The 23,958-nt window shown below is 35.6% G+C and overlaps 1 protein-coding gene across 1 annotated transcript in view; it reads right to left on the reverse strand.

The window, feature by feature from the left end:
* Usp34 (ubiquitin specific peptidase 34) overlaps positions 1 to 23,958 on the reverse strand; it is a 186,090-nt gene that overhangs the window by 97,932 nt on the left and 64,200 nt on the right. The window contains exons 11-21 of the mRNA XM_041668910.1: positions 21,518 to 21,643; positions 21,215 to 21,344; positions 20,054 to 20,089; positions 19,480 to 19,610; positions 18,278 to 18,918; positions 15,167 to 15,381; positions 10,922 to 11,037; positions 10,708 to 10,835; positions 9,016 to 9,105; positions 7,315 to 7,410; positions 2,974 to 3,056 (exon numbers count right to left, since the gene is read on the reverse strand). Coding sequence (XP_041524844.1) covers positions 2,974 to 3,056; positions 7,315 to 7,410; positions 9,016 to 9,105; positions 10,708 to 10,835; positions 10,922 to 11,037; positions 15,167 to 15,381; positions 18,278 to 18,918; positions 19,480 to 19,610; positions 20,054 to 20,089; positions 21,215 to 21,344; positions 21,518 to 21,643 — 1,792 coding nt within the window. The remainder of the gene's footprint in view (positions 1 to 2,973; positions 3,057 to 7,314; positions 7,411 to 9,015; positions 9,106 to 10,707; positions 10,836 to 10,921; positions 11,038 to 15,166; positions 15,382 to 18,277; positions 18,919 to 19,479; positions 19,611 to 20,053; positions 20,090 to 21,214; positions 21,345 to 21,517; positions 21,644 to 23,958) is intronic.

The following is a 23,958-nucleotide window of genomic DNA, read 5'->3' on the forward strand; positions in this document are numbered from 1 at the left end:
TACACTTGTATTCTACCTGCCTGCATCTGCCAAGTGATGAAATATTGGTGACTTACCACATCTGACTTGTGTTTCATAAATTATTAAAAAAAAAACTGTGCATCTCCTTTTGAACATATGTGTATATATAGTTTGTTTTTCATGAAATACATATGTTGTTAATTACTAGTACTAATTCCTTATGATTTTCTGTCTGAAAATTTGAATCAGGATTATATAAACCATTGTGGCCCTAATTGATTATATTAAAAACAGCTAGAACCAACTATGTATATAAAGGAGCTGACTGAAAGCATATTATTTCTGAAGACAGGGTTTCTCTGTGCAGCCCTGGCTATCTTGAACTCCTTCAGTAGCCCAGGCTGGCCTCAAACTCAAGAGATCCGCCTACCTCTGCCACCCGAGTGCTGGAATTAAAGGTGAATGCTGCCACCAACTGGATAGTTGACAGAATATCACAAAATAGTATTTTTAAAAAACTTCACTAAGTTTTGCTGTCAAAGTAGGTATATCAGAGCTAGTGACGTGATGCAGCCGTTTGAGAGCATGTACTATGCTTCTAGAGGACCCATAACACACATTAATTGGCTTACAGACACCTATACCTCCAGAGGACATCTCTGACCAATGTGGGAACTCACACTTGGATAACATACCCACAAAGACATATGCAACATACACATAATTAAAAATGAAATAAAAACAAGATATTACATATGCATAATCTAACATGACTATAAAAACCACAAAAACTGTTGTATGGCTGGGGATATAGTTCATTAGTGAATGATGAGGCCCCTGAATACAATCTTTCGAAACACACACACATACACACACACACATTCACACACACAAAAAAAAGGAAAGCCTTCTTAAAGGGTTTAGACCTACAATAATAGGTCTAAAGGATAGTGTCATGGTCTTTAAATGTAAATACATCACTGTATTACAGTGACAACAGGCTTTGAGCTTAAAATTCTTCTATCTTGTGGACAGGTGGATTACCTGTCCACCTGGAGAAAAATCACAAAAATTTTGAGGATTCAATTCTAAAGCTGAGGATTACAAGAGTAGAAAGCATGTACAAAGGCTGTCCATGGGAGACAGAGGATAACAAACATTTTTATAAACTATGGAAGAAATCCCTATGAAGAACAAAGCAAAAGTGCAGGAAATGATGAAATACAAAGGATTCCCTTCACCAGATTCAGATGACATATACAGAGTATTCTGACCCAAAAATCAAAAGATTCCCAAATTTAACAAAGAAAAACAGATTAAAAAAAAAAAACAACTCTGTAGAATGAAATAGAAAACATTACAGGCAATCACAAGTCTAAATATAAATTTATAAAAGACAAGGCAAAGGATTTTTAACTTCCTGAGTTCATTCCAAAGCCTACTGTGGTTTCCTACACTCTGGGAGGTCATGAAATTATAGAAACAACCAAAAAGCCCGTTACTGAAAAATCAAATGGCATTCCACAAAAGAAAACATTCACCTAAGTATCAATATTCTATGAAAGGATTTATGACTTCAGTAACTATAATCGTAGCCCTCAGACCATGAGTCTGAAGAATTTTAAGTTCAAAGCCAAATAATGCTTTCCAAGTAGTTTAGGACAACCAGAGCCATAAGTCAGACCCTGTCGCAAAAGTAATATGTGGTGTTGTAGATTATTTTCTAAAAAGAGCATGTGCTGCTTAGAGCCAACCTGAGGGCTGACAAGATGGATCAGTGGTAAGAGTGCTTGTTGCTCTTAGAGAAACAGAAATCAGTTCAAAACTGCCGCTAATTTCAACTTCAGGAGATCTAATATCCTATAATATCCTATTCTAATCTTGGTGGGCACTAGCACACATCTCTCTGTCCCTCTGTCACACACACACACACAGCCATGTGTTGGTGGTACAGGCCTTCAATCCTCGCACTACAGAGGCAAGAGGATCTCTGAGTTTGAGCACACATCTCTTTCTCTCTGACACTGACACACACATACATACGCACACACACATAGTAATGTGTTGGTAGTGCACGCCCATAATCCTAGCACTATAGAGGCAAGAGGATCTCTGAGTTTGAGGCCAGTATGGTCTAGTTGGACTACAGAGACTGTTCCAGAACAGTCAGGGCTACACACAGAGAAACCTTGTCTCAAAATTCAAAATAAATTTAAAAAAAAAAAGAGAATAAAAATTAAGATAAATCTTAAAAGATAAAAGGTAACATAAATTATAAGTAATGTTCAGTATGTTTTAAAAAGAATAAGATAATAGTTAAAAGATTCCACAATAAAAAGTATTGTGGCTAATTATAGTGAATTATGTAATTAGATTGGCTAAAATTCACTGAACCACAGAAATACATTCAATAGGTATTAGCATTGGTTATTTTTATACATTTTTCAAAATTGTTCGTTTTTTAATGTATTAATGTACCCAGCATAATTAAACATAACTATACTATGTTTGTAATATTATCTTCTGAGTGGAGTGGTTTGGGGGTTTTGTTGGTGGTTTTATCTAGACAGTAAATTTTTTGTAGAGAAGCTATACTGCATAAAATAAACACAAAACTCAGCAGCTATCAGACATTGTTTATACTAGTATTTGTTTTTCCTATCTCCATATGATGTTATGTTTTGTTTCTTATTGCTTTTAGTCAAGTGGGGTACAATAACGTAATAAAACAGAACATAAACATGCTATAAAAAGATGTTGTGTTTTACTTTTAAAATTATTATGAAAAGCCATGAGGATGTTTTATTTGAAATGTGTATCAAAAATATTTTCATGAAATTTCTAATGCCAGTATCTAGATAGGTTCAAGTACTGCCACCTGATAAGTCAGGTATCTAGAGCTGACATGGCTCTAGAAAGATTCCTTCAAATTGTCCTATGGTCTCCTCATATACCCTTAATAAGCACATGTGTACAAACACACGAATAAGTTAAAAGAAATTAAAATCTTACTGAAATGATCAGGTGATCCCAGAGTTGAAAACACACAAGTTAGGAATTGAAGTCGAACTTGAACTTCGGCACTATGGCTGTACCTACAAAGAACCATTCAAATAATTAACCGAAAAACCCATTTATTTCTTTCTTCTTTTTTCATGATTTTTTTGATAATGAAGAATGGCCTTGAACTCAAGGCAACCATCCTGCTTCACCAAGCACTAGGACTACAAGTCTAGGCTACCACACCCAACAAGATCCTACATCATTTAGTAAGATGTTTAATGTTCTTAATCATAACATAGGGGGAAAAAAGTATATACAATTTACCCCACCGCCTTAATTATACAACTATATGCATTTACAAGTTCATGAAAATTTTTGACTATAATGAAACTTACTTTCAAGTTTTTTTAAAACCTTCAAAATTTTTTAAATATTTATTTTATGTACATAAATGTTTTGTCTGTGTCCACAGAAGTTAGAAAGCATCATATCCCCTCAATCTGGACACACAGATCTCTATAAGGCACCATGAACCCATGTCTTCCGTAAGAGTAGCCAGTACTCTTAAACACTGAGCCATCTTACCAGCCTTCAAGTTAGTTTTTTAAGTATGTAAATAAAAAAAAAACAACTCGATAAAAACCGAAGGTATGAAAAATCATCAGTAAGCTATTTCAAAATTATATTATATCCACATAAAATAAAAGTTAAGAAATGAAAGACTGGGGCTGGAGAGATGGCTCAGAGGTTAAGAGCATTGCCTGCTCTTCCAAAGGTCCTGAGTTCAATTCCCAGCAACCACATGGTGGCTCACAACCATCTGTAATGAGGTCTGGTGCCCTCTTCTGGCCTGCAGGCAACACACAGACATAAATAAATATTTTTTAAAAAAAAGAAATGAAAGACAATATGTTAATCTGTAATGCACATGTTATATCACTATCCATGTAGATGTTATTTAACTTAACACAGTGGAAATTTAGTTCATAAAAAATATCCTATACAAAGTTGGCGCTAAGATTATAACTTCAAACTTAAATAATTACCTGAACAAAATTTAATAGTAACATAAAAGTTGTTATAAGCCTGGTTCAGTAAATTAGTTAGTTCACATAATTTTCTAGGAACCGAGTTTATACGCATCTGTAAAGCACCATATCCTACGAAAAGGGAAGGATTTGACCATAACCCCAATGTGATCGTCTGAATACCAGAAAGCAGAGTTCTGTCTGTATGTTACAGATAAAAAAGGAGTCACTGAAAGGACACTGACAGGATAGGGAGTGAGAGTAACAATTGTATTTCCGTTTGAAGAACACTCCAGCAACACACTGAACTATGATTTGAAGGATCAGTTTCTGTGATACGAAACTAAACCATGAGTTCTTATCTCTGTTACAGAATAAAAAACACATTGAGTTTCAAACTGCTTTGCCAACATATAGCAGCCACCAACCTAATCTCTAATCTATATCATAGTTAACAGATAATTCTGACAACCTTCTAATAGAAATGTTTATAATTTTCTACTAAGTGCAAAATTTCAAAAGTGTCGTAAAGTGACATGTTACTACAAGAGATCAAAAGTTAAAAGTTTTATTCTAGCCAGGAAGTGGTGGTACACATATTCAATCCCAGCACCCAGGAGGCAGAGGCAGGAGGATCTCTATGAGTTCAAGACCAGCCTGGTCTACAAAGCAAGTTCCGATACAGCTAGGGCTGTTACACAGAGAACTCTGTTCTAAAAGTTCCTAATGCTACAACCCTTTAATATAGATCCTCATGTTGTGGTGACCCCCAACCATAAAATTATTTCATTGTCACTTCACTATTATAATTTTGCTACTGTTACGAATCACAATTGTCTATGTTTCCCTATGTTAAAAGACCCCTGTGAAAGAGTGCTTCAAACCCCAGGAGTTGCCACGGCTCACAGTTTGAAAACTGCTGTTCTAAAGACGAAGATCATCGGTACCTTTTCTGTTTTTCAGTGGCTATCTAATGTATTAGTGCTTTTTGTGAGAATGAAAATAGCTTGATTAGGAGAAAAGACAAGTACTAAGCAACTCACAACCTAATGTGTTATCAAGATAAATTTAAAATTTTTAAAAAATTAAAAGGTTTTTAGTACCTTCTAGCCTTTAAATAGAAAGGCATTTTGTAGTAGGATTATGAGCAAAGAGGAAAAGAATTTATAGGCTTTGCTTTACAGGTTTGCTTAAGCTTCTTTCTTATACACCCTAGAACCATCCACTCAGGGATGGCATCATGTTCAGTGGGCTGGGCCCTTCCACATCACTCACTGAAGAACCCCGTATCTCCAGCAAAATGTCCAATGGCCAATCAGATGAAAACAACTTCTAAGCCAGGTTCCTTCTTACCAAACCACTTCAGTTTGAATCATCATCATGCAAGCATGATGTCAACTTGATTCAACTGATTCAACTTTAATCCCCCACAACCAGGTAAAAAGTCAAACAATCTGAGTTCAAGGCCACCCTGGTCTACGGAGTGAGTTCCAGGATAGCCACGGATACACAGAGAACCCCTGTCTTGAAAAACCAACCCAAACAAACAAACATAGAAAGACAAAAATAAGCCAGACAATCTATGTCCATGAAATTATAATCCAGAGCAGAAGAGGTGAAGACTAAAGAATGCCTGGGGCTCACTGCTGAGCCATTCTAACCCACTTAAAAAGCATCAGGTACAAGCAAAACTCCATCTTAAAAATATAGTAGACAGTTCCTAAGGAACAATCCTTGAGGCTGACCTGTCTCCCACACACGCATGTGCACCCCCCCGCATATGTTAAAGTGCACATTCACACTTAAAAAAAAAAATACTTTTTATTTTTATTTAACAAGTAACAGGAACCGCTTCCATTGTACTTTTACCACCAAAACAGCTAAGTCTTTTATCCAAAGAGCCGTGGGTCTCAGGAAATATTCTAACATGCTCTTGTAGGAAATGAATTCTCTTTCCAACAGAATGTTTTTCTTAAGCCAAACTTCAGCATTTCTGTATTATAATTGCCAGAGAGAGGTGAAAAATGCCCCAAATTCATGAGATCAGTGTGTATCAGAAAATGAGTATTATGAAACAGTCTGGAAAAATCAAAGAAAGTACACCAAGGCAGTCTCTACTTTGACTATGAATGAATTTTTTTTTGTTTTTGTTTTTTGTTTTTCGAGACAGGGTTTCTCTGTGGTTTTGGAGCCTGTCCTGGAACTAGCTCTTGTAGACCAGGCTGGTCTCGAACTCACAGAGATCCGCCTGCCTCTGCCTCCCGAGTGCTGGGATTAAAGGCGTGCGCCACCACCGCCCGGCATGAATGAATATTCTTATGGTATAATTTGGCGAGATTTCACCACTGAGTATTCTAAGGTTAAGGTCAAATCAGGCTCAATATGTAAGATCCAGGCCAACAAAATCCTGCTTAAAAAGTAAATAAAAATAATTATAAGTGCTAGAAACACATTAAATTAGGATTAAACATAAATCCTAGCTCCATTCTTTACTGTATGTGTGACGTTGGGTCAGTTAAATCGATTGTTTCCTATCTTTAGTGTTATCATTTGTAAAATAAGACTGTTTTCCTCAAATGAGTTGCTGTTTAACTTTAAAAGGTTAGCACTTAATTCTTTTATTGATAATTGTGTACAAGTGTAAGGAAAGGAGGGTGATGAATGCACACCACGCACGTAGCTATAAGAGGACAGAGGACACTAAGTGGCATATTCATCAATTACTCTCCACCCTATTTTGTTTAGACAAGGTCTCTAGGGATGGTCATCTAGAGATGGCTCCCTGGTTAAGAGATCTGACTGCTCTTCCAGAGGACCAGGATTCAATTCCCAGCATGCGTATGGTAGAGCCCACAGCTATCTGTCTGTACCTCCAGTTTCAGGGAGTCCTGTGCCCACTGCTGGCCTCTGCACAGAGCTGGCATGAAAATGATGAAGACAAACAACATGGTTGTACATGAAGGAAAAACATGGGAACACATAAAGGAAAATAAATAAAGACCTTAAAAATATATTTACATTTTAAAATAAAAGTACTACTACATTAGGAAAATATTAACACTTTCTGGAGAATGTTTACTTTTAACTAACTACAAGGAGTTTAAATAATTTCAGTAGCTTAAGTTAACCAAGTTACAAGTTAAACAACCTACCTTTACTAAGAATTATGGGACTAATATCATGAAAATTTAACATAATGTTTTTTATTTTCTCTTACAATTTTACATAAAGAGTTATACTGTTTACATATTAAAAAAAGGAAAGCAGAAAATTATTTGTTAGAGGACTAGAAATCATTTCACCTACTCAAAGAGGTACTTACAACGCATGCTTCTGTCTTCCCTCTCTGAGACCTTGAATGTAATACACCAGATTGTCAAAGAAAAGCTTCATCATGTTCAGTTCTTTTTCTGCCCACCTGGCCCAATTACAAGAAAATAATAATTTTAAAAGGGAAAGAGAACAAAAGATATACCTGAAAAGAATAAAGTGCAAGACATCTTCAAATGTGTAAGTTTTTGTCTTGATTTGGCTTGGCTGATTTTCAAAACAGGGTTTCTCTGTGGAGCTCTGGCTGTCCTGGGACTTGTTCTGTAGATCAATCTAGCCATAAACTGTTGGGATTAAAGATGTAAGTCAGCATGTCCAGCTGACAACAAAACACCTTTAGTCCCAGCACAAGGGAGGCAGGGTATATCTCTATGAAGGCCATGCTGGTCTACTTTGCAAGTTCCAAGCCAGCCAACGCTGTATTAATAGACTCTGTTCCCAAACAAACAAACCCTCATAATTTTTCCTCCTGGGCTGGAGAGATGGCTTGGTAGTAAAGACACTGGTTGCTTTCCCAGAGAAGCCCCAGGTTCAAGTTCCAGCACCCACTTAGCAATTCACCACTATTACATCAATTCCTGAGGGTAAAATACCTTCTAGCTTTCACAGGCACTGGACCCGTGTGATACACATAACATGAAGATAAAACACCCAAACACATAAAATTTAATTAAATGAATAAAATAAACTTAAAGTAAGAATTTAAAAAGTTTTAATTTGTTACTTTATTTTTCATGTTTTTTTGGATTTTTTGTAGGTTTGTTTTTGCTTAAGTGTTCATCTGTGTACCATTTGCATGCAGTGCCAAAAGGAAGCCAGAAAAGGCTGTCAGCTCCACTGAGACTGGTGGTTTTAAGTTGCCATGCGGATGCTGAGAATCAAATCCTAGAAATGGCACCTGTACTCTTAATTGTTGATTCATCTTTCCAACCCAATAATTAGGGTTTTAAACAACAACAACAACAACAAAAAAACAAAACAAAAAAAAACCTAACACTCGTGGAGGGACAAAATTACTTATTTGGTTTCCCTTTGTTTTGGAGACCATCTGATGAACTCACTATGAGCAAGAACTGGCTACAGAGCAAGCACCAAGTGAAGTAGGCAACAAAGTCAGATTGTCTTAAATCAAAAACAATACATAAACCAAATAAAAAAGCCTAAGATATTAGAGTGTGAGATATACATGATACACCAATTGCTGAGTACCGGGTAATTACTAAGCATAGGAGCACAGAGCTTTTTCCTATCAGTAGACTACCCTTCAAGGAATTATTTTAACATTCATTAATCATAACTCTCCATAGGTATAAGGGAATGATAAAGTAGTATTAAGATTATCACTATAAGGCAATTTTGTACCATATTCTAGTGAAAGGAAAACCTAAGACAAAGTGAATATTTATTTTACTACAGATCATATTCAGTATTCTGCAATGGTCACATATAATATAAACCTTCTCCCTAATATTAGAGCATCAAATGCTACAGTATCATTTTCAAACTACAAAGAAAACAAGTTTACCTATAAATAAATAATGTTCATATGGGGAAAAGACAGAAAAGAGTAGCAAAATATTTAAATTATAAAACCTAATTTCTTTCCTTAGGCACAGAAAAAGCTACTACAAAATCTGATAATATAATTTGCAAAAAAATCTTAAAAAGTATTTTGTATCTTTTATTCACTTACATTGTAATCCAATGTGTATCATAACTGCTACCAAACTGTTGAAAAGTACCAAACAGTTTTGGAAGAAGACGAAGTGAAATCACTACTGATCTGAAACAGTAAAAATACATATTCATAGAATAAAACAAGTAACTCCTAAATATTACAGAAATCCAGTCCTTAAGAATCTTAAACATAAACGTTCTTAATGTACTTTACATAGAAGTACATCCTTACAAAAGTAATTTTGTTCATAATGCCTATTTATGTTTAGTTTCAAAATTTTCAAACCAAGACTTAAACTAAGACTTAGGGAGCAGTGGTGTGATGCACGTCTTTAATCCGAGCACTCAGAAGGCTGGAGTTTGATGCCCATCCTCCTGGGGTACAAAATGAGTTTCAGGACAGGCTCCAAAGCTACAGAGAGACCGTTTTGATGAAAACAAAAAAACAAACAAAAGTGTGTGTGTGTGTGTGTGTGTGTGTGTGTGTCTCACTTGCCGCAAGACACATGTAGAGGTCAGAAGATAACTTCTCTAAAGTCTGTTCTCCTCTTTCCTATTGTTGGTCAAATGAAACAAACTCTGATTTTTAGTCTTGGCAGCAGCACCTTTACCTACCTGAACTTTCTTTTCAAAATAAACCTTGTATGGAGAGCTGATGTTCAAAAGACTGCAACAAGGAAGTTGCTCTGCTACTTACAAAATCACTACCCAGAAACAGGCCATCTATGACTGGACTGGTTTAGTGCCAAACGTCACAGAAACATGCAATCATGTCACAGAGGGGCCCTCTTTCTGGTCTCATTCATTACTTGTGCAGAAACAAGGTCTTACTATTTAGTTCAGACTGGCCTCAAATTTACAATTCCTTTCTTAGCCTCTCAAGATCTGGGATTATAGATATGTCTGACAATAAGTAACATTTTCTACTTTGTAAAATCTGTTTTACTGCAATATAAATGACATGAAAACTTTATATATTCTATGTACTCAACTCTATGAGTTCCTAACTTCATTCTTTTATACATGCTAGAAGTTGAGACAAAAAAACCCTTATCTCCTTAGAATGATTGTTTTTAGATATGTTAATTTCACTTCTTCGGCTTCTTTATATACAATATAAGAACGTTCAAGAACTTTAGATGCAGTTTGAACAAAATAACCACACTGTGTTGCCAGTATCAAAGGTAAGTTGTGTATGGAAGTATCATAATGAATCCAATTATTTAGAAAATAAATGCACTCTAATCATTAAAAAAAATATAACATAGGGGGCTGGGGAGATGGCTCAGAGGTTAAGAGCATTGCCTGCTCTTCCAAAGGTCCTGAGTTCAATTCCCAGCAACCACATGGTGGCTCACAACCATCTGTAATGGGGTCTGGTGCCCTCTTCTGGCCTGTGGGCATACACACAGACAGAATATTATATACATAATAAATAAATAAATTAATAAAAAAATACAACATAGTATTATTAATCCTTTGCTTATGGTAGAGAGTAGCTGATCTGGGTGTTGAATAAAGAGAGAACTACCACTGAGAGACAGTGTTGACTTTTAAAAAAAATATCCCTAAGCAGAACATGGAAATCACAACAGCTGAGAGGTGACTTTATCTATATAGTAAACACTATGAAAACAACACACCCATTCTATACAAGGGCACAGAAAGAACTGTTACTCAACAAGAAAAAATTGTATTTCTTCTTTACCTGTTGTTCCCTAAGTTTTCAAGGCAGCCTTCAATGAATCTCATTCGAATCTGTCTATCCGTAAACCAACAAACCAACGAACAGAGGAGTTTCTCTGCCTCATTTATTAATCCTTCAGAAAGATTAACCTACAAAAAAAATATATAGTTATTACTTATTTTGACTGCATTTTGCTGTAATTTTTAAGTCCTTCTGGATTTATTATACAACTTACTGCATCATCATCTTGCACTATGTCCCATAATAAAGTGTTTCCTTTCTTGCAGACATTATCCAAATTAATGTCTGTCACAGCATTACTATTGAACTGATGCTTATGAACTGCAGGTCCTAAAAGAACAAAAGATAAAACATTATAGAAGATGACAGTGGAGTGTAATCAGAAATGACAGAATTTGTAAATGAGCAAATCCAAATCAAAGTTTAGAAATAAACTTTGAGATTACAAAATATTAGCAATTACTTCACTAATGAATAAACATCAATAGGTGGGCTGGAGGAATGGCTCAGCGGTTAAGAGCACTGACTGCTCTTCCAGAGGTCCTGAGTTCAATTCCCAGCAACCACATGGTGGCTCACAACCATCTATGATGAGACCTGGCGCCCCCTTCTGGCCTGCGGGCACACATGGAAGGAATGCTGTACACATAATAAATAAATAAAATAAATATTAAAAAAAAAAAAAACATCAATAGGTCTGTTTATAATGAAGACTAAAGTAAAATAAGTTTTCATTCTATTGTCTCTAATAATTGTAATAAATATAAATATATCATAACAAGAGAACTGTATGAATTCCTGTAACTCTTATGAAGCATATAGATAACTTATCTGAAATAAGTAAATAAGACTTTAATAATGAGCCGGGCGGTGGTGGATTATGCCTTTAATTCCAGCAATCTGGAGGCACAGGCAGGCATATTTCTATGGGTTCGAGACTAGCATGGTCTACAGAGCAAGTTCCAAGACAAGCTCCAAAGCTACAAAGAAACTCTGTCACAAAAAAAAAAAAAATCCTTAGTTTTTTGTTATCTATCTATTTATTTTTGCTGCCTGACTACTGTTTCCCCTTCTCCCAGTCCTCCAACCTCACCTCCACTCTATATTCCCATATCCACTCCTCTTCCATTTCTATTCAGAGATGGGTGTCAATCAAACATGGCATATCAAGTTGAAGGCTTGATAAAGCAAACCAGTAAGAGTTGGTAAGGGTTCTAAAAGTTGGAACAAGAGTCAGAGACAGCTCCAGCTCCCACTTTTAGGAGTTACAAAAAATTCCATATCTATCACTATGAATCAAACTCAAGTCCAAGTGGGTCAAAAACTTCAACATAAAACCAGATACGCTGAATCTGACAAAAGAGAAAATGGGGAATTGCCTTCAATGCATTGGCATGGGAGACCACTTCCTGAACAGAACACGAAGGCACTAAAACAGGACTTCATCAAACTGAAAGGTTCTCAAAAGATACTGTCAAAAGTACAAAAAGGAGCCTAGAGAGCGAGAAAATAACTTCGTCACACCCATGTCTGACAAAGGGTTAATTTCCAAAATATATGTAGAACTCAAAAAATCAAATATCAATAACACAAATAAAAAAACGGGGACAGATCTAAATAGAATTCTCAACAGAAGAATCTCAAATGGCTGAGAAACACTTAAAAGAAATGCTCAACATCCTTAGCCATCAGGGAAATTCAAGTAAAAATGACTCTCACACACCTGTCAGAATGGCTAAGACCAAAACCACAAGTGACAGCTCCAGCAGGCAAGGACACGGAGCAAAGGGAATACTCCTTCAATTCTGGTGGGAGTGCAAACTTGTACAGTCACTTTGGAAATCAATATGGCAGTTCCTCAGAAAATTGGAAATCGATCTACTTTAAGACCAGCTATACCACTCTTGGGCATATACCCAAAAGACACTCATCATACCACAAGAACACTTGTTTTTTTGTTTGTTTTGTTTTTCTTTCTTTAAAAAAGAGGAAAAGGTTGAGCATAGTGGCATATTGTATACCTTTAACTCTAGCACTCAGAAGCATAAGCAGGTGGGATCTCTGTGAATTCCAGGTCAGCAATGTTACCTGGTGAGACCCTGCTAACCCCATCCCCCAAAAAGATCCTGGACAAAAAGGGAAAAAGAGTGAAGAGCACTGGCTGCCCTTCCAGAGGACTCAGGTTTGATTATCAGCACGCTCATAGTAGTTCACAACTGTTTTGTAACTCCAGTCCCTGAGGGTCTGCATTGGCACTGCATGCACATTGTGCACAGACATACTTGCAGGAAAAACATCAGTATACATAAAAATAAATAAAAATCTGTTTTTAAAAAATGTATTGGGATGGGCAATGGTAGCTCAAGCCTTTAATCCCAGCACTCGGCAGAGACTGTGAGTTCAAGGCCAGCCTGGTCTACAGAGTGAGTTCCAGCGTAGGCTCCGAAAGATAGAGAAACCCTCTCTCAAAAAATAAAACAAATATATTGGATGATTTACTTCAAATAGACAATTTAATCAAAAGATTCTAATATAACAAATCAGATTTCCTAAACAATTCTCCAAAGCAGCCATTATTTTATACTCTTCATAAACTTTCAACTGTTGCACATTTTTTAAAAATATTTTTATTTTATGTGTATCAGCGTTTTGTCTGTGTGTATGCATGCGATAGAGTATCAGATCCCCTGGAACTAGAGTATCAGACATTTGTGAACACCCTCTGGGTGCTGGGAATTGAATCTAGGTCCTCTGGAAGGCAGTCAGTGCTCTTAACTGAGCCATCTCTCCAGTCCCATCACTGTACATTCTTTAATATCACTCTTCAAATTTACCCATTTCTGATGCATGTATAGTACTAACACATGTAAAATATACTATTATCATTTCTTCTTTTATAAAGAAACTGTTCATAAATTTTGTCCAAGTTTTCTGTTGTTGTTTTGGAAAAAGTGTTTTAGTATACTGCCCAAACTAATCTCAGATTATTCTGCTACGGAAATCCTTCTGTATAAACCTTCTGATTACGTGAGAATATAAGCATACATGACACCTGGTTTGGTTTCCATACGCAAATTTAACTGCTTATCTCAATGGAGTTGAAGGGATTCATTAGAATATTAATACTTTTATTAATATGAGTTTGGAACATTATTATACAACAATTTGGTTTAATTTCTACCTTCATAAGGTAAAAGTGTAAAAACTAGAAATTAAAAGGAAAATACACGACAAAAGAATGGTAACAACTTGGGCTGGAGAGATGGCACAGAGGTTAATGTCATTTCCTGCGCTTCCAGAGTTTCTGAGTTCAATTCCCAGCAACCACATGGTGGCTCACAACCATCTGTAATGAGGTTTGGTGCCCTCTTCTGGCGTGCGGGTATACACACAGACAGAATATTATAAACATAATAAATAAATATTTTTAAAAATTGGTGAAAAAAGAATGGTAACAACTTGATTAACATGGCATCAAATTAATTCTGGTGGCCTCAAACTACCTTGAAAGAACACACTCACAATAATACTGTTTCTCTAGTCTGACATTGATCTTTTACCAAAAACCCAATCTACCAGGTTTTTTTCTATTGTAACACTCTATCACTCCAAAACCTAACCTGGTATGTGCTGATGGTTTATAATCAAGAAAGGGGTTAAATGTCTTTAAATTGACAGTTCTAAATATTATTTCCCCTTTTTCTTTTCTTTCTCTTTCCTCCTTATTTCCTACTTCATCATCATCACCATCTATTGTTATGTTGATGTTTGGAAATAGAGGCTTGCTTTCTATATAGTACAGGCTGGCCTCAAGTTTAGTATTCCCTACTGAATACTGGGACTACAGGCATGGCTCTATTATTCTTTAACTTTAGTCTCGATTCCTTCAAAACTGGTCTGGTTCTATTACCTTCTTATATTCAACTGAAAGTGATGTAACTAACCATTTCTCAAACATTTTCATTACCAAAATAAAGAAAAACTTTACCCTCCCTAACTCCAAGCAATCTGTACCTCTGTCTCTATAAATCTAATCACTCTACACACTTCACATAAATTGAATTATATGCTATATGATGATCTTTCACGTTCTTTTATATCTTTTTATCATAAATTTCTAAAATTCAAATCTATCATAATCACATTTTCCAAAATGTCTAACAGATCATTTGCTAGGTGACCATTATTTTATGAAAAAATACTCAATAGCACAATACTTGCTGACAATGCAAAAAGCCCTTGCTTCCAAGACCCCAGTACCTCAAACAAACAAAAAGGCCTCATTTACTCTCATGATGGAGTGTACATAATAATTGTCTTGACAAAAAAAAAAAAGCTATTGCTTAAGTTATTTTGGCACAACCATTTAAACATAAGATCAGCAGTTTATTGTTTTTAACCATGCAATTAAATTAGTCCTGATTTGAACAAGGTAATACTGACTTACTTAAAATCTTACCTTGACTAAGATGTTCGTGGTAAATAGATGCTAAATTGGGAAGATGTTGTTGAAGATGAGATGTTAATTCTGCATGTGAATTGATCTGAACTAGTTCCTCTTCACATCCAGATTCTTCACCATCAAAATCAGCCATATTTTTTTCTGACTTTGCACTGACCTGCGAGCTACTGCAACTGACATCATCTGCACTTAGCATATCATCAACCATATGTCTACAACACACAGAAAACCATAAACTTAGTAATTACCAACTTTTACTCATCTATTTATTTGTTGCTAGTGATTAAACCCAGGTCCCATTGCAGGCTATGCAAGCATTCTACTACTGAGCTGTATCCTAGCCCTTGAAACTATAAACTTAATTGGAAACCTTTTTTGTTTGTTTGTTTGTTTGTTTTTTTCAAAACCAGGGTCTCACTATGTAGCTCTGGCTGTCCTGGACCTCACTGTGTAGATCAGGTTGATCTCAAATTCAGAGATCCACGTGCCTCAGCGTGAGTACTGGGATTTAAGGTACTATGGGATTAAAGATACTATGCTTTGCTATAAGCTTTTTCTTTTTAAAAATCTCTTCGTTAACATTTAGCACAAATTATTCCATACTCAGAAACTAAACAATGTGGCATTTAGTTGAAATTGGGTTGAAAACATTTTAACAATATATAATATTGAGACATTTATGAATACTATAAAGACTCTAATATATGGAAGTTAATTTTATAACATATAAGTATTATATTCAATAATATATGAATATTAATATACCTCACTACAACTTCAAAAAGAAACATTTTAGGTAATATTAGTAATAAATGTTATGTACTATTACATAAACTCATTTTCATAAAATGTGAAACCGTAAGTTTTCTTTACATTTGTTCATGTAAGTACATTATCAAATGATATCGTAGAGAATACAAAATATTCCAATTTAAGGTAGCAATCTAGGAAGTTGTTGTTAACTGAACAAGACCCAAAGTATGGATCAACAGTATACCACAAACTTAACATGAACAATGCCCTGCGTTTAATCCTCAGCACCACCAAAAAACTTCGAGTCTCCAAATATATTTCCTTCAACTCAAAAATGAACTGCTTAAGTTCATTTCTAAATATTACGACACTGGGTATATTTCAAGATAGCAAAGACAAAATGATGATGAAATAAAAAAAAAAGATCAGGACTGATACAAAGACTCACTATATGTATATACAGAATATGGAAAAGCCATAAGGAAAATTTCAATTATCAATACTTTTGGGGTAGACCTTTAAGGTCTACTAATTTTGAGTGTTTAATTTATTATGAGAGTGGATCAGTACTATAAAAGACATCCAGTCTCTGAAACTAAATACACTTCTCTGCACCTTCGTGTTATCCACATGCTACCACTTTGTCATTATCATGAGTGCTGCTAGGGACCATCTAGAGTGTGAGGTATTAGCCAAATGTTCTAATTAAAAGTGATTTGGCTAAATTGGTGATATTTAACAATGTCTAACTACATCTTTTATTTTTGTTATTGTTACAAATGAAGGGATACTGGCATCTACAGATAGGAGCTGAGGATGTTGCAACCATGAACAATATCAAGGAAGTATTCAGACAGTTAAGAATTCAAAACCAAAGAATCACATGGTTCAAAACATCAATAGTGTCAAGAGTAGGAAACACTGCCCTGAGCTGGAAAGATGCTCAGCAGTTAAGAGCACTGCCTGTTTTTCAAAGGACACAGGTTCATGGTAGTCCACAACTGTCTGTAACTCCAGTTCCAGGGGATGTGACATGCAGACAAAACACCAATGCACATAAAATAAAAATAAATCATTATAAAGATAAAACAAACAAGCCCTTAAAACTTGAATGCCCTTATGATAAGAATAAAAAGGAAGTAACATTAAAATGAATACATTTATAGCTAGTTCATGTAACTAAACTAAATTTTGGAAAATTTAGCAAAACAGCAAGTCTTTCGTAGAAAATTCATCCCGATAAACCGAACATTTGTTTCACCACAAACCCAAATTTTAACTAGTTATACTGACAATAAATAACAGGTTAAAAATTAGTTACACATTTGTAGTAATCAAGGTAGCCCATGAAATTCTCACAATAAACCCCTGATAGTTTATTTTTGTTTTGCTTTTTAACGAAAAAGAGGGTTTTCAGGAATGTTGGCCATGACTGTTTTGGTTTTCATTTTTTAAAAAGGAGGTTTACAGGCATAGGTCTGACACAAGCCTGGAATTCCAAGCAGATGCAGGCAGATCTCTGTGAGTCTGAAGACAGTGAGACCAGATCTCAAAAAAAAAAAAAAAAAAAAAAAAAACAAGCAAACAAACAAAAAAGATAGAGAAAAAAAATAGACAGAGAAAAACTTAGTCCTACTTATTTCTTATTTCTATAAGTAACAGAAGCAGTTATTAATAGATATACTTTACAAACACAAAATCTTTTACCACAGATAGCCTTACAATAGTAATCCTAAAATTAGAAGGCAGTGTTTTTCATCAACATTTAACTCAAGTCGCTACAAGCAATCCTACATGTGCTTTTAGGCAACAGCTATAACAGAAGAGTTGAAGATCCAAATTTATGCTGCCTAGTACACCATTTGCTATGCCCACGTGGCCATTACAAAGATGTATTGTGACTTTAGCAATATAAACTGAGGGGAGTCAAGGATATAGCTTAGTAGCAGATGCTTGCATGGCATTTGCAAAGTGCTGGGTTTAATTGCCAGCTCTGCAATGGCAAAAATACATGTAATATTTATTGAATACTTAAATAGAAAAGGAAAAGTATTTCAGGTTTTATATCAGTTAATGTGGTTATGATCTTTAAGTATTACTTGCTTAAATAAAATATGTAATCAAAGTGAACCTTACTTTTTTCAGTCCTGATTGAACCCAGGGCCTTGAGGTACACTAGCAGCAATCACATTACCTTACATTTTGCATTTTCTTAAATTGACAACAAAAAAAATTTATCATTATCTATTTGAGAATTAAATAGTACTCAACTAAAATAAATAGCAACTGAAAAAGTAATAGCAGTATTTCACTATAAGAAACACAAATACAGCATTTATTTTTAAGCATTCTTACCCATCATGATGGTGATGGTGGTGGTGGTGGTGGTGGTGGTGATGGTGGTGATGGTGGTGGTGGTGGTGGTGCTGTGGACCAATAAACTGCCGACAATTAAACAATTCATTCCCAATAGTCTCCCCAAGGAAGTCTCCGCTTCGTGTGATACAAGACTCCTGAGAACCTTGTGCTATGTGTGCAGAACTCATTTCCGCTGAAATATCATGTTCTGGGTCTTCAGAGTGAGCACAGGCATCTAGCATTCGTATTCGATTATCTACAGGTGGCAATGACTCAGTATTAAAAACCAGGTCCTTTCCTGTTCCACTGCTTGTCCCATTTCTTTCAGATGTGCCTTGGGATTCCCCCAAGCAAATGCCTGCTTGACTTTCTAACTTTCTGTTTCGAAGTTCTGTACCACAACTGTTTTTGGGAGGATTGTGACCATGATCATCATCTTCTTCTTCTTCTTTAAGGGCTTCAATGTCTGCAATGTCTTCTGATTGCACCTCACTTCCAGGACTACCAGCTGACTGGCTCGCATGGCTTGAGTTGACTCCATTACTAGATCCATCACTATGTCCACTACTGCTACCAGGGCCACTGCTTCCATCTTCACCACTGTTAGCAGTTTCGTCAGAACTTCCTTGCATGGATTCCTATATTTATAAATAAATATATTTAAAATTTCAGAACAGTGAGAGAGAAACTGGCATGTAGATAATATTTGTTAATATTTAAAAAAAATTACTACATTTATTTATTTCCAGTGTCTCTATGAACATGTGCTATGACATGTGGAGTACACGTGAAAGTCAAGGACAGCTTTTCAGGAGCTGCTTCTCTTCTTCCTCTGGGGATCCTACGGGTCCTTGGTTTGTCAGACTTGATGGCAAGTGCCTTTACATCTGAGCATCTTTTGAGTACCACAACAAGTTTTGGGGTTTGTTTGTTTGGTTGGTTTTTAAGACAGGGTTTCTCTGTGCAGACTGTCCTGAAAATGGAACTCACTCTGTAGACCAGGCTGGCCTCAACACAGCAAATTTTTTGAAAATGTTGGCAATAGTACTGCATTATTATCTTTGAAAACTACAAAATAAATATAAAACTCTAAGGATGTCCAAAGTCCTACATAAAGAAATTGAAGAGTGGTATTATCCCCAGGTCAAATTAAAACAGATTTTCTAAATCCTATGAAAAGAGACCTCCGTATCACTTACCTCGGTGTCAGAAAGTCGTTGCTGCACATGCTTGGTTCTATTAATAAGCTGCTCATCCATTTCAATGTCACTGGCTCCACTCTGATGTGTATCACTGTTGTCACTACTTTGAGGACTTGCTGCAGGAGACCCTAAAATCGATTTTTAAATTCTTATTTCTGATTTAAATTAACATGCATCTGATAGTACACCACACTCTGATTCCTTGAGTTACTTATCAAAGTTTATGCTAAGAAACCAAACTACAGCTCTAAATTTGTTGTTTCTAAAAAGGGTAAAAATAATCTCAATTAAAATCTAGATACTAATGATTTTAAGCAAAACTGTTAAGATGAGGTGTGGGGCTATAGCTCAGTGGTGCAGTCATTTGCTGTCTAGCAGGTTTAAGACTACAAGTGCTGAAAACAAAACAAAACAAAAAGGCAAGATGAGTATTTTAATAATGTCTTTTTCTCAAATAAAATTGTGACTCGAGCATACACTGCATAAATATATACACTACATAAGATCCACAAGCTCAAAGATCACAAAAACTCCAAGTTACACTGTCATGCATTTCTAAGGCTCGACTTACAAGGTGAAGGAGCTGCTCTTCTCAGCTCTTCTTCCTCTGAAGGAAAAGGAAAAAAACAGGAGGAAAACATTCTAAGTGACTGACCTTCTCTGAGACAATACAGACGCTGTCTATGTATGTAAGATACTGATAAGGAAACCTGTCAATTATTGTGGGTATCTGCACAGAAAGACAGTAGTATATGATGTCAAAAGAAAACTGGGTTTAAGTGCATAAAGTTTTAAAAATTCCTTCAAAATAATTCATACATGCAATAAAAAAGTTAGAAAAACTGATATGCAAAGTTAAAAAGAACCATTATTACGTTCTAATCTTTAATCATTTCATACAAAGCCTACTTCCCATTCCAAATAGGAATCCTGTCCCAAATCTCACTTAAAATGAAGGCAAACTTCTGACTACCTCTTAAATATCTTATGTAAAAATGCACAGGATTTTAATGTGTCTCAGATTGTGTTTACTCTAAGATTTTAGAAGTCTAAACACAAAATTTATTTTTAATTCATACAATTCTTTTTTTTTAATATTTATTTATTTATTTATTATGTATACAATATTCTGTCTGTGTGTATCCCTGCAGGCCAGAAGAGGGCACCAGATCTCATTACAGATGGTTGTGAGCCACCATGTGGTTGCTGGGAATTGAACTCAGGACCTTTGGAAGAGCAGGCAATGCTCTTAACCTCTGAGCCATCTCTCCAGCCCCCCTCATACAATTCTTTAACGATTTACTTATGTATTTTATATATATGAGTGCTCTCCTTGCAAGTATGCTTGCATGACAGAAGACAGCATTAGATCCCATTAAAAATGGTTGCTGGGAATTGAGTTCAGGACATTTGGGAAAGCAGTCAGTAATCTTTAACTATTGAGTCATTTCTCCAGCCCCTCAATTTATGCAAGTCTTATATAAAACTTCCATTCCAGGCTAAGAATAATTTTACATATTATCTGTAGTGCACTTATGACGAGATGGCAATAGTTAGAAAAGATGTAGGACTTTCTGTGTATGTCTTTATTCAACAAAGATGTTGGATTTGGAGTGATATGAATTTTCAGATTAGGAGTGTTCAAACTGCACTACAAGGAAATAATTGACACCTTATTAATAAACTCAAAATCCAATACAAGTTATTTCCAACAACAATATATTTGACTAACCTTTTTTATTTCCAATGGGCATATTAGTGTTTAATAAAGATGCAAAGGAACTCTGTTTAGAAAGTTGGGCCTTAGCGGCAAGTGCATTATTCCACAAAGCTTTAATTAACATGGATGCCAAGTACAGTGTCTAAAAGAGAAACATTAAGGTTAGAGCCTCTGGGCAGGGCAGACATATAAGAAATTTAAAAATTCTAAATGAATTTAAATAGTACATAAATTATAACTTACGCTATTTGAACAATTATGCAAAATTCTAACATGCAAGAAACAAAACATATGAATTTATTCTCAATGTATTACCTGTTCAGTATGAACACTTGGCTCAAGAGCTGAGACCAGATTAAGTAAATGTCTAAGTGGCACAGGATCCAGATTCTTGATGAGTGAAGGGAATAAGTCATGAATATATCGACTACAGTGTTTGAGCTATAAAATAAGAAACAAAAGTTTAACAAGTTCCCCCAAGGAAATTTATTGATATGAAAAAGCTAGGTTGTACCACTGTGCTGTATTCCCAGTCCAGCTTGACTCCTCTATAATCCTCTATTGCATTTAAGCGTTGGGATATAATAAATGATGCTTTTCTTGTTATTTTTTAAAAAAAATTAGAAAAAACTAGGTTGTAAAATCGACAAAAACTTTATATACTGGTAAAATACTGATTTATAGTGTAAATGGCACTATTTTTGAAAATTGAAAACAAAATTTAACTGATTTATCTTAGCCAAACAAACAAGCTAATTTCTAGTAAGAAAAGGGAAGCAAATAAAAGCTTTCAGAATTCTAGTAAAGAGAATTCCAATATCATTAATATAAAAAAATGTAACGGGCTTTGGGAAATAGATCGGTGATGAAGTATTACAGTGTGAAACCTTGGTATGATCATCAATGCTAAAAATAATGGCTATATGGGTGGAGAGATGGCTCAGGTGTAAGAGCACTGGCTGCTCTCACAGAGGTCATGAGTTCAATTCCCAGCAAATACTTGGTGGTTCACAACCATCTATAATGAGATCTTCCGACATGCAGACATGCCTGAAGACAGAACACTGTATACATAATAAACCAATCTTTAAAAAAATGACTATACTGTAGACAATTAAAACCAAGAATAGCCGGGTGGTGATGAAGCATGTAATCCTACAACACATAAAAAGACAGAAACCCTGTAAGGAGAAACAAAAGAAAGGAAAAAAAGAGAAAAGAAAAAAGGAAGGAGGGAGGGAGGAAGGGGCTGACTGATGGACCAGGCTCTAGTATTCCGTGACAACAAAGAAACAGAAGGTAGATAGATCCCCTTACAATGAAGAGAGTAGCAGGATATTAGGAAACAGGACAATAACATAGCACTTGAGACAGAAGAGTAAGGTGAGTCGTGGCGACTGCTGAGTTTAAGGTCAGCTTAGGCTACAAGAAATACTGCCTCACAAGGAAAAGAAAAAAAAAGAAGGGGGAAGAAGAAAGAAAAAGAAAAGAAAGAGGAAAAGATAACAAATGTTTCAGAAGGACTACCATCTTCAGACAAACTGGAAAAGGATTTTCAACCCTGTACATTACAAAAACCTTTCAAAGGCCCAAGGGTAGTACACATCCTTAAACCCAACACTTTGAAAACCAAAGGGAGGTGAATCTGTCATTCTGAGGCCAGCCTGATCTACACAGCAATAAAAAGAGCCTGCTTGTCTCTCATCTCACTCACACACATACACACAAACACACAAAGAGACAGACAGACAGAAACAGAGATATGGGGACAAAAAGAACACTTTAAGACAAATAAGAAGATAAGAGTACATGACATAGAAGACCAGCAAGATGGATCAGCAGCTAAAAATATACCTGAGTTCAATCCCTATACCTTATACCTATATGGCTTAAGGAAAGAACTGATTTCTGCAATTTGTTCTCTGACTTCCACATTATCTAAAAGGGGTTAAAAGAAATCCTTCAAGAAAAGAATGACTAAACAAAAGATCATGAATAGAAAAATTTAAAAAACAAAGTTAAAAAAAAACCACCTAAAGCTGAAAAGTCCAATATTTGAAATGGAAATATACACCACAGGGGTTTAAACCTAGGTATGAACTGTGAGAAATATCAGGAGACTGGAGAGATGTCTCAGTGGGTTAAAAGCAGTTGCAACCCTTGCCAAATCCAGTCAATAAAACACACAAACACATGAGACCATGATTCACATACTGAGCATTCATGTAAAAAACTAGGCATGGTCGTGCACCTGTAATCCTGTAACACATAAAAAGACAGAGTAATTCCAGGGATTGCTGGTCAAGCTAGTCTAGCTAAGTGACCTCCAGGTTAAACGAGAAAACATGCATCTAAAAAATACAAAAACAAAACAAAAGCCACAGGTAGAGCATGAGTAAGAAATATACCTAATGTGGACCTAAGGCCTTCAAATGCACATCCTTGTGCATAACTACAGAAAGAAAAACATGTATATACTCAAATATGTGACAGAACAAAAGAAAATCAAATAATGACTGAATCCCAAATAACTTGTCCCCAAAGCAAATAATTGAAAAACCAAGGCAAAAAGACTCCGCCCCCCCCGCCCGAAATTATTAGCACACATTAGTAACCTCCATAGAAAAGAAGTCAAAAGTATTAAAAAGTATGGGCTGAGAAAGGGCTCAGTGGTTAAGATCACTGGCTGCTCTTCAGAAAACCTGGGTTTGGATTTAAGCAGCCACATGGTGGCTCAGAACCTTCTTTAAATCCTA

Source organism: Microtus oregoni, unplaced genomic scaffold, assembly GCF_018167655.1.
Source record: "Microtus oregoni isolate MIOR12 unplaced genomic scaffold, Mior012 000019F_ref0000042, whole genome shotgun sequence".
NCBI lineage: Eukaryota > Metazoa > Chordata > Mammalia > Rodentia > Cricetidae > Microtus > Microtus oregoni.